The sequence below is a fragment of the Mustela erminea genome, chromosome 20 (genome assembly GCF_009829155.1).
Source record: "Mustela erminea isolate mMusErm1 chromosome 20, mMusErm1.Pri, whole genome shotgun sequence".
Lineage (NCBI taxonomy): Eukaryota > Metazoa > Chordata > Mammalia > Carnivora > Mustelidae > Mustela > Mustela erminea.
Genome location: NC_045633.1, coordinates 34,295,817 through 34,306,923, shown reverse-complemented (window position 1 = coordinate 34,306,923; position 11,107 = coordinate 34,295,817). Strand labels below are relative to the sequence as shown.

General features: G+C 56.3%; 1 protein-coding gene and 1 non-coding gene across 3 annotated transcripts; both read right to left on the bottom strand.

Moving 5' to 3' along the window:
* Window positions 1–26: 26 nt before the first annotated feature.
* BUD23 (BUD23 rRNA methyltransferase and ribosome maturation factor) lies at window positions 27–11,069 on the bottom strand. 2 transcript variants are annotated; one of them, XM_032327671.1, is made up of 12 exons: window positions 10,961–11,069; window positions 10,825–10,862; window positions 8,828–8,923; window positions 8,655–8,737; window positions 8,461–8,557; window positions 6,414–6,510; window positions 5,075–5,125; window positions 4,401–4,486; window positions 4,150–4,195; window positions 3,931–3,989; window positions 422–511; window positions 27–292 (listed from the first exon to the last, which is right to left on the bottom strand). In XM_032327671.1, exons 1-12 carry the CDS (start codon window positions 11,006–11,008, stop codon window positions 238–240), a joined length of 846 nt encoding a protein of 281 aa, XP_032183562.1. In that variant the 5' UTR covers window positions 11,009–11,069; the 3' UTR covers window positions 27–237. The 2 variants fall into 2 exon arrangements, with proteins under 2 accessions (XP_032183562.1, XP_032183563.1); XM_032327672.1 differs by lacking the exon at window positions 10,825–10,862 and having other exon boundaries at window positions 10,961–11,040.
* LOC116581578 lies at window positions 980–1,112 on the bottom strand. The gene has a single exon (XR_004282121.1).
* Window positions 11,070–11,107: the final 38 nt, after the last annotated feature.

The following is an 11,107-nucleotide window of genomic DNA, read 5'->3' as shown; positions in this document are numbered from 1 at the left end:
GGAGCTGGAAAATGCCAGAACCACAGTTCCACGGAAAGTGGTTTATTGCTTTTAGAACAAGAACTTTTGTTAGTGAACAACAATGGTTAGAACTTGAGCACTTTCCTCTAACAGTCTCTTGTCAGCTGACGAAGTAGCCACTTCAACAGAGAGAAGTCCCGGCGTGCAACAAGGCGTGCAACAAGGCACGCGACAACGGGGCACAGCCGGGCCGTCCCAACACGCCCCGCTCGCCGCTCAGAAGCGGGGCTTGCGCCTGCGGCCGGTGTACGGGGTGTCCGGTCTGACCTCCCTGTGGCAAGAAAGTCAGACCCCAGTCTCAGAAAACAAGGACCAAAGAACCCCCAGGACCCCTACAAATGCAGGGGAGCCGTGAGCAGCCCCGACCCCGTCCTCCCCAGCAGCCCGGCCGGGCCCTCACCTGCCCTGCCGCCTGCGGCGCGCCTTCTTCTCCAGCACCCACTGGCGGCTCTTCCTCACCAACCCGCGCCTGGCCATCCTGTACGGGATCCTGTGCGGGAGACACGGCTCTGAGGGGACGGAGGGCATGGCCTGGCTCCAGGCTCACCCACGCAGGGCACCACGTGGCTCCTCCCCGAGCCAGGTGGCTTCCGACGCCCCTTCCACCACAGAAGTCCCCACCTTTACAACCCCCTCCCGTACCCCAGTGATCTCCCCCAGGGGCCGAAGCGGTTTCCGGAAGCCAGCAGGCGGGGAGAAGCCCCTCACTCCCTCCCAGGCGTCTCTGTGGTAGCGAACCACCTGCTTCGGTGTGTTTACTGGTCAGGCGCTGCCCATGGGGCAGGCACGGAGGAGCCCCGCTACTTTTGGGGCAACACAGGCCGGGGTCAGCTCCCGAGAGCCTGGCACCATCCAAGGAGAGCCAGAGGCCCCGTCCCCGGTGCGGCCACTTGAGCCCCTCACGTGGCCGTGGGGTCGGCACGCCTGGGACAGAGCACGCGCGGGCTCCCGGCAGCTATGGTGTCGGAGGCCGGAAAACAAGGCTGCCAGCTCGCGGCGGCCCCGACAATGCTCCTCCAGGGCTGATCTTGGCCTCTGGCCCTGGCTGAGGAGAAAAGGGACCCCTCACACAGCCCCGTGGGACAGAGGCCCCGAGAACACGGCTGTTTGCCCCCCGCCAAACAGCTGGGATCAAGCGGCTTCCAGCCTAACTCCTGCCACGGAGGGCTGCTCGCCACCTGCGCAGCCACCACTCCCCGAGCACCTGACCGCACGACCCGGGGACGTCCCGTGGCGGCTGAGAGCCAGCCTCGGCCCTGAAGAGCCCACGGCCGGGCTACGGCAGGGACCAGCCACACCGGGCAGAGCACGTGCAGAGGCCCAGCAGCTGCTAAAGGAGCGACACGGGAAGGCAAAGCGGAGCCTAGGAAGAACAAGACGGCTGCTGAGGTAAGCGGGTTATCTCTACAGGCAGAACGTGGGGCAGCCCCGGGACCTCGGCACCACGGGGCAGGGAAGCCCTGAAAGGATAGAGCAGAAGCTTAGGGGACAGAAGAGTCCTGTGCGCCCGGGACGAGAAGGGAAGGGCACCCAACGGGATCCCGCGCGTCCGAAGCCCACGCTCCCTCCTTGCCTGGGGGCCGGGCCACTGTCCACCCCGTCGCTGCTACGGCTCATCTGTTCTCACCTAACACTGACGTCCGAATCATCAAAAGTCAACCAACCAGCCACCCCCCCGGAGGCGCCTGCGCGGCTCAGTGCAGCACGTGACTCTGTTGCGGCTCAGGTCACAGTCTCGGGGTCCTGCCACCGAGCCCCAGCCCCGGCTCCGCACGCGGTGTGGCCCGCTCGGGATTCTCTGCCCTCCCTGCCACTCCCGCTCTCTACACGCTTACATGTGTCACTACACGATAAATACATTAAAAATCTACTTAAAAAAAAAAGTATCTCAGAATCCCGCTTGCCTTATAGGCAAGGAGTGAGCGTGTTGTCCCTTAAGCAGGGGTCAGGGACAGAAAGCGATCTAGACCCTTCGGTGTGTGCAGGCGGCGGGGTGGGGGGGCACAAAGAAGACGGGAGTGCGCCCACGACCGGGGGGCAGGAGCCTGAGGCACCAAGTGCAAACCAGGAGGCGGCTGCCACATGGGGGCCGGAAGGGCAGGACCACGCAAGCGGGAGCCTGGGGGAAGGACGAGCTGGGGGGCCAGCCGTGAGCCACAGAGGGGACGACGGGAGAGCCGTCGGGGCAGACGAGGTGGCATGTGCCCCAGACGGAAGGTGCCGAGGACAAAGTTGGTCAGAAGCGGCAAATGCCACAGGTGGACTGTCGTCAGAGCCAGAGAGAACCATCAGAAACGCCAGGAACGGGAGAAGCCCCAACTATGCGCCCCACAGAGCAGAACACATCTCGGAGAGCCCCCCACATCCCCGTGGGAATGGGCTGAGGAAGCTCAGGGAACCGATCACGGTGGGTGGGGGGGTTCCGGGGGATCAGAGGGCTCCAGTCTGTGGCGGACACAGGGACACACCCGTGCTCTTCGGCACTGCGGCCTTCCAAACTCATTCAATCTCGCTCATTGTTCCTCTTAAAAATATCCGTCTTAAAACCTTGGGGCTTTTCACTCCCATCAACCACAACAAAGAAATAACCACCTCTGCTGCCTTACCATCCGTTATCCAGCCGGGGAACCCTGGACACCGCTCACGGACCAGACCTGCTCTGACGTCAGGGACATGCCCGCGGTCCCCGAGTTCTCCTTCCGGGTGGGGAGACCCCCGACCACCCAGGAAACAAAGGTGTGGGCTTCAGAGCAGCGGAAGGCGGAGGGCAATAAGGGTAAGCAGAACTCAAGCAAGGACACCGGACAAGTGCCGAGACAGAATCGCCTTTGGTAGAAAATGAAGGGACAAGGAAAGGACTCGTCCTGCCGCGGTACGGAGGAGAAATTCAAAGGGGTAGGGAGGCCCGCGCAGCAGTGTCTGCATCAGGAAGGGCGGCGGTGGGGGCTCAGGCCGGGGAGGGGGCCACCGTCTGTCCAGACGTGGGCACCAGGGGCGACAGGACGCGAAGGACTGGCTGGAGCGGACGTCAGAACTACAGGACCGGGGAGGGGGAAGAGTGGAGGGAGGGAGGCTTGGGGTGAACGGCAGGAGCTCGGCTTGGCCCCACACACGTGCGAAGTCGGACGGACACTCGGCGGGGGGCGGGGGGTCAGAGGCTGGAGGCGGGGCTAAGGCCGCAGGCAGAAATCTGGAGCGAGGGGGCTAGGGCTGGAGGCTAAGGCAGCAGACAGAGAAGGGGTCCACGCTGGGCGCCCCACGGTGCTCGGAGAAGGAAGAGCCAGCGAGCCGAGGACCAAACCGGGGTAGCGGGTGGGAGGCCGGGTGAGGAAAGCGTCAAGGGAGCGAGAGGCCGCGTCAGCGCCCACGGAGCAGGGGGGTTAAGAGGACAGGAGAGCGCAGAGCCGGCAGCAGCCACAGGTTTGGCAGGACAGAGGCTACTGTGGCCTTGACCACAGTGACCGGTAAGGACAGGGCGGCAGGAGTGAGAGAACAGGGCGGTGCAGCAAGAAGCAGGTGTGAGATCGGATCCACGGGGGAGCCCCCACTCAGGGACGGCGAGCTGTCGTCGGCGGGTTCGGGACAGACGGCGCAGCACGTGTGCGAGCGCATGGGAAGGAGCCCGGAGAGCGGACAGGAGCATGCGGGAGAGGGGGCACGGGGGCGTCCAGGTCGCAGGTGGAGAGGGAAAGCAGAAAAGAAGGCCGTGTGGCTGTCCGGGGACATCCAGCATGGCCCCAGCTGCCCAGCCTGAGGCAGGGACAGGCTCAGGCCTGGGAGGGCTCCCACTCTGTCACCACTGTGGTGCCACTGTCCCACTTGGACCTGAGAGACCTCATGAAAGCAGAGCGTCGCCGCCTTCCTCCGGCCCCGCCTGCCAGCCCCAGCAGCCGCGCGCAACCGCTTTACCTCTCACTCGTGAACTCCGACTCCCTGGTCTCCTCTTCGTCATTGCTCTCGTTCAGGGCCTGCAGGGACCAGAGTGCTCTTAGATTGTCCTGGCGGGCTCCACAACTGCCTGTCCCACCCCAAAGAGGCCGGGCCACCCAGGCCTAAGCCCTTCCAAGGGCTCAGCCCCACAAGTGAAGAATCCTAAGGCCACGAGCCTGCAAACTCTGGGTCCCTCACCTTTGGCAGAAAGGTTGAAGGCCCAGAAAACAAGCAGAGGTAGAACCTGAAACCAGAAAGTAGAGTGAGGGCTGGGCTCAGAGAGCCTTCGTGGGGGGATGCTGGGGAGAAGTCCTCAGGCACCCTCCCTCCCACACACAGGTGCAGAACGTGACGGCCCTGGGGACCCAGCCCCGCTCGCCTCTGGCCGGCTCATCACCCCAACACCCTCTCTGCTCGGCATGGGCAGCAAGCGAGGCCCCAGCACTCACTTCTTGGCCTTGGCGCTGTTGGGGAAGTCCACCACCACGCCACCGGTGAAGCCAGCCTTGGTGGCCTGGGTCGTGATGAGCTCCAGCTGAGGAGAGAACAGCGGCGAATTTTGTGTAGACCAAAAGCTACACAAAGGAAAAGGCAGGCTGGAACCAACAATGCCCTCCATCTTCTTTCTAGCCCAGGGACCCATCTCCCCCGCTCCCATCTCAGGGATGAGAGGCCACCACGGAGGGCAAACTGGTTCACGTGAGGACTGGAGACAGCTCCCCACCTGTCTTTCAGGATCTGCGCCTCTACTCCTCAGCCCCACGGAGGACACTCCACAGCACAGACAGCTTTGCTGTCCTCTCAAATCCTCCCCAATTTCTGTACCTTTGATTACGGGAGCCAGAACTAGCCTGTTAACTGTGACACGCATCTGTTGGAAGACAAACGTCCTTATCCTAACTCTCTGCCCAGATACCACGATGCTCTTCCCTAGGATGACGAGTCATAAAACGTGCCAGCAGGGGCTGGAGGAAGCCCTCCCAGAGGCTCGCTCCCTAGTTCCCCTACCAGTCAGCAACAGGTTCCTTGTTCTGTCCCCTCCCAGCAGGAGGCAGGTGAGTGGGGAGCAGAACAGCTTCTGGGGGCCCCTCTTCCCTAGCCCTCTAGGAACAGAGGTGCTCACCTGCTCTGAGTTCTCAGGGTACAGCTGCAGGACGGCCCGGGCTCCACGGACCTGCAAGCGACAGAAACATCATTCTCCTACAAAAACACCATGGGCTCAGGGCCCAACGCTTCTCCGCTCCTCGCTCACTCAACATCTGAAACCTCACTCGCTACACGACGCTGTTCCTAGGGCCTGGGATACAAGCTGGGAAGAGAGCGAGCCCCGGAACTTGCAGAGCTCATGTTTGAGAGAGAAAGGCTGCCAATTTACAGTCCCGATTTAGTGCCAAAAAAAAGAATATTACAGCAAAGAACGGTGAGTGCCAAGAGACTGTTGGGTTTACTTTTGGTTCAAGGAAGGCCGCTCTGAGGGACACCTGAGCAGAGGCCTGAAATGTAGCGGGTGGGGAGCTGGCTACACACAGGAGGGAAACCACTTTGGCAGAAAGGCAAACACAAAGGCCACCAGAACCTCGGATTAGCTCCCGCGCGTGTGTGACGGAAACCACATGCCGCACAAGCCCAGCCGGTCGCCTGCAAAACCACCCATCCTAGGAAAACCAGGATGAGGTGCGGAGATGAAGGAGACCAAGAAACATCTAGGTCCGTTCAAAAAAGTGCAAGAACTCAATTTTCGGACTTAAAATCTCAAACTATCTTCTAATCTTGTAACACAACCGAAATCAACAGTATCAGTTACGAGGACAAAGTAAAGCTTAATAAAAGCTCTGTGATAAACCACCACCCTGCTCCCCATCAGAGCATTAGCAGTAGGGGAGGGAGGGGTGGGAGTCAGAGGATGCGGGCACACTGTGAGCCCTGGACACGAAGTCTCTGTCCTTGCTCTGGGGGACTCCATGCCCCCAAACCAACTTCCGATTAAAATACAGTGCAGTTGGGGGGGGGGGCACCTGGGTGGCTCAGTGGGTTAAGCCTCTGCCTTCGCCTCAGGTCATGATCCCATCGTCCTGGGATCAAGCCCCGCATCGGGCTCTCTGCTGAGCCGGGAGCCTGCTTCCCCCTCTCTGCCTGCCTCTCTGCCTACTTGTGATCGATTTCTCTCTCTGTCAAATAAATAAACAAAATCTAAAAAAAAAAAAAAAAAAATACAGTGCAGTGGGGACATAGGAACGGTGATCGGTCTCAGATTTTGATACCAGCATCTTCTACGTTTCGTTAGGGATGTCAGACCACTGAGCTTTCCTCTTAAGACTAAAGACCTGGACAGAAGTAACCATAGTAAAGTCCTGTCACCGTTCTTGGGTCCTGTGGTCCCATCTGAAGGGCTTTTCCTAGCGTGTCAGTACCTGCAGGAGGGATAAGCCGCCAGCCCAGACGGGAAGGAGACCTCTACTCACCAGCACAGAGTACAGAGAGGAGAAGAAGCAGTACAGGCGCTTGGCAGGGACGTCCGACTTCTTGTTTGCATTACAGAGCCACTGAATAGCAGAAATGCTGAGAAAGGAAGGGACCCCGTCAGGAGAGGGACCAACACGCGCTGCTCCCTCCACCACCTCTTCGAGGCACTAACATCATGCATATCCTTCAGCCCCAACCCTCCTGCCCACAGGTCTCTTTCTGGGCACGCGCAGATCCACTCCAGCTCACCATTCTACAACAGGACAGAAAAGAGTGAACAGGAGGTCAGCACTGACTTCCTTGTAGCCAGTCCGAGCAAGTATTTTCTCAACCTTGTTTCTCCACGCATCTCGAATTTAAATTCACACAGCATGTCAAGGCTCTCTGCCACCTGCCCCTTCATTCCCTTCCTCTGATCAAAGGAAAACCCCTTTATAATACTTAACGCAAACACCCTCATTCATTCATCCTCCTCAATCGGTTCCTTTAACTGTACTCACTCGGCGTCTTCACCACCCACAGACCTAAAAGCCTCAAGCGCCTATTAGAAACCCCTCTCAGGTAAGTCCCGCTTCACTGCTGTGCACACACATATCCACAGAACCCCAAACCCCGCTTGTCCGTCCAAATGCCTCTCCCAGCTTTTACTTCCCTCTGCCTCTCTCCTGGGTCAGCGCCCCTCACTGCCTCACTTCTTCACCCATCTCGCTTCTCTCCTCTTAAATAATCTTCCCAAAGTACAGCTCTGATCTGGTCACTCCCCAGCTGCCCGTCGACTACTCAATAGAGCCCACACTTCTCAGCAGAGTTTAAAATTCCTTATCCTTCCCACGCGATCTATCAGACTCCTTTCCCTGGCCTCTTCTGTCCCTTGGTTCACACTGTTCCTTCACTCAGAAACCCTCCCCATGACTATCCAAATTCCTCAGGGCCCTCAAGGCCCAACCCAACCCCTCCTCCTTCTAAAGGCTTCCCTGTGTTCTCTGGCCTCTCTTCAGCACTGTGGTGGGCTCCACAACTCCCCAGTCACACTCCACACTCAACTTCGTGTTTAGTGGGGCCATGTCTTACAGCCCCTAATACGCCATGGAGAGTCTTAAAAGCTATATATTTCCACAAACTCCACAAACACTGGGTACCATGTCCTACATGTAAGCAATGCCAAAAAAAAAAGTTTCCCATGCCATCTCTAAAAAAACAAACAAATAACAACTTACTCCTCAAACACACAGACCTGATTGCTGACTGTTGGTTTTCCGCAGCTTAGAACAGCTCACCCAATCATTACTAAAAAGCCACTGCCATCCTTGAAACATGGTTTCTCCCCAGTCTTGTTCCCAGATGTAAACTAATCCCTGACCCTAAAAAACATCTTCAAATCCAAATTTTCCTGCTCACCCAGATCCCCACTGCTCAGACCACAATCACAGGAGGAGGCATCCCCCCCGGGTAAGGATTAAGGTTATGACTTCTTCCTTATCCCCTACCTCCACCCCATCAACAACACAGCACTCGAAATATTCAACAGAACTTGACCACAGAAGACAAACTTCACATTTCAGTCATTTCAATATTCATGTTATCAAAGTACTATGTAAATGTCCAAAACTTCACCCTGACAACCCAGAAAGGGCCAAGTCACTGAAGAGACTGGAAAATTCTGGGCCACTCTCCGCTGCAGAGCTATTCAAAAAGAAGGCGACAAGATGGCTGCTGGGGCCAACAAGATGGCTGCTGGCACGAACAAGATGGTCGCTGGTGCCAACAAGATGGCCACTGGCATCCACAAAATGGATCCTGGAGGTGTGAAAAGACCCCCCCCCCCCAAGCGGACAGAGTATCTATACCAAAAGTACCTGAACCTGGCAGCGTAAGATGATCAAAGAACTAGACAGCTTCAAAATACCAAAAAAACTGACATAACTGGGAACACTGGTCTAACCTGGGGATGTGTATTTTTAAGTATCCCGGGTAACTCTGCAGCACAGCCAATTTGGGAAGCACCGATCTGCAGGACTAAAAGTAGGATGCAAAGACTCTTCTCACCTGATACATCCATCAAAGGAACCTGGTTTGAAGGGGATGCCCTGGCCCATGTCCCCCAGAAGCAGGTCTCCCTCAGTGTCTCGGTCCAAGGCCGCATCTACATGGGAAAAGAGAGTATCAGGGAAACAGACGATGCCCACTGCTCCACACTCATGAAGAGCAGTCCGTTCCAGGGCTAAGCAGGTCAGACTTACCCAGCATGGCAGGGCTGATGTCGATGCCTACCCAGTAGTGCCCTTCATCCGAGAGATAATCTCCACTCAGCCCAGAACCACAGCTGGAAGGCACAAACAGGAGCTCAAAAGCATGAGCAGCAAAGACACTCCACCACCACCTAGACAACCTGAACTGGGCCCCAGGATCTCACCCAATATCCAAGAGGTAACAGGGCTGACCCTCGGGCAGACAAAGGAGCTCCAAAGCTCGCCCAGCCATTTTGGTCTGGACATCAATCATCCGTGAGCTGGGAAGGCAAAAAACACAAACAAGCGATAAAAGAATTCTGAGCTAAAACATCACCCAAAGCAAAAGAAAAAAGGGAAAAAAAAAAAAAAAAAAAAGGCTGACAAAGAGGAAAAGGAACAATCCCCCTGAGGTACTTTCCCTGTCACCATACTCAACTATTTAAAAGTGACCCCCAGGGCGCCTGGGTGGCTCAGTGGGTTAAGCCTCTGCCTTCAGCTCAGGTCATGGTCCCAGGGTGCTGGGATCGAGCCCCATATCGGGCTCTTTGCTCAGCAGGGAGCCTGCTTCCCACCTTCCTCTCTCTCTCTGCCTGCCTCTCTGCCTACAAGTGATATCTGTCAAATAAATAAATAAAACCTTTAAATAAATAAATAAAGGTGACTCCCTAACCCATATAATATCACAAGTTTTTGGGGGGACACTAATTATAACTCAACCAGTTACAATGCTCATGTGAAGGGAACAAATCACCGAGCTCAATGACTAATCATTGGGGATTTTCAACTCAGTGAAGTTCTGATATAGTTATTACTTAAAAACACACTTTCTGGGCACGTGGGCGATTCAGTCGTCAAGCATTTGCCTTCAGCTCCGATCATGATCCCAGGGTCCTGGGATCGAGCCCCACGTTGGGCTCCCTGCTCTGCAGGAAGCCTGCTTCTCCCTCTCCCCCTGCTTGTGTTCCCTCTCTTGCGCTATCAAATAAACAAAATGTTTAAAAAAAAAACAACCCCATTTTCTGGAAGAATTACCCACCATAGTAGCTCTGTTGCGTAAGGCTCAACAGTGCACAACAAAAGTCTCTATCAGGGGTGCCTGGATGGCTCAGTAGGTTAAAACCTCTGCCTTCCGCTCAGGGCATGATCTTGAGGTCTTGGGATGGAGCCCTGCATCAGGCTCTCTGCTCAGTGGGGAGCCTGCTTCCCGCCCTCCCCACCCCGCCTCTCGCCTACTTGTGATCTCTGCCAAATAAATAAATAAAATCTCTTTTTAAAAATCTGTATCATATTGTCTATGAGACATATAGTGCAGGCCACATAGGACGGTGATAGCAATGAAATACGTAAAATTAACTGTAGTAATACTTTACCCAACCCCATATACCTGATAACATGCCTTCCTTAACCCATTATGCTCTAAACATTCCAACACATCCGTTTCCTTCATATTATGTAATTCAAACTAAGTATTAATAAAATATTAACGTTTCCTTCATAATAAGTAATTCAAACTGAGTATTAGTTCAGTCGATGACGACCACTAAGAAAAACCGGGTCTCTAGTAGATGGGTCTACCCCAAGACCAGGACAGAGAATTCCACACAGCTTTGTAGGGGGAAGAAAGTTTACGTCGCTGCTTAAGGACAACCGGGCCGGCGATTTCTGCCGACCTCCTGGGTCTCGGGCTCGAGTTTAAACGGGAGCAGAGAACAGTTCTCTCTACGGCAGCGTATCAGAAAAGGAAGGCTTGCGGGTCCCTGTTCCAGCCCTCCGCTCTTCCCCCCTGCGGGCCCCGCACCCGCAGTTCTTCGAGAACCTGAGACCTACAGACATTCTGTGAATGCGCCTTCCTTCCCCTCAGCAGCACCCACGGCCCCCTGCACGCCCCCACGGCCCCCTGCCCATTTTACCCCGCGCTTCCCACAAGCGGTCACTTGAAACTCTGAAAACCACCAGGAGACAGCACGCAGCATCCACCCCCATCTGAACGCTACTTGACGGAGGCCCGGAGGATTCCGAGCTTTATCTAACGCTGACTTTCCCACTGCCCAGAACTGGAATCAGTCCCTGTCCCTCCCTTTCCCCGCAGCCCCCCGATTCTGCGCGCTTTCCCAGCCATGCCCGCTGTTGGGTCAACCTGCCGGTTCCCGACCCCCGACAACATGTGGGCTCCCCTTACTTGCGCACGTATTTCCGGGCTTCATTCTTGTCATAAAACTGCGGGAGACAAAAAGAGAAGAGAAGTAGAGGAGGAATCAAGGCGCGGCAGCCCCACCGGCGGAAAGAAGGGGATTCGCCGAGCAAAAGCCTCTCACCAGCTCCGGGGGCCCGCCGTGCTCCGGCCTCTTGCTGCGAAACGCCATATCCACGCCTCAGCCTCGAGACTGGAACTGGCGTCCCGGAAATCCGCCTTTTATGTCATCGGCTCCACGCCCACCTCTCAACACGCATGCTCCGCCCCT

Bases quoted from the DNA above. Each gene is read 5' to 3' on its own strand.
- BUD23 (XM_032327671.1), bottom strand. From the start codon at position 11,008: ATGGCGTTTCGCAGCAAGAGGCCGGAGCACGGCGGGCCCCCGGAGCTG. The intron at 8,924-10,824 runs GTAAGGGGAGCC...TTGCCTTCCCAG, and splicing joins GCCCGGAAATACGTGCGCAA to CTCACGGATGATTGATGTCC. The intron at 4,196-4,400 runs GTGAGTGCTGGG...TTCTGGTTTCAG, and splicing joins AACAGCGCCAAGGCCAAGAA to GTTCTACCTCTGCTTGTTTT.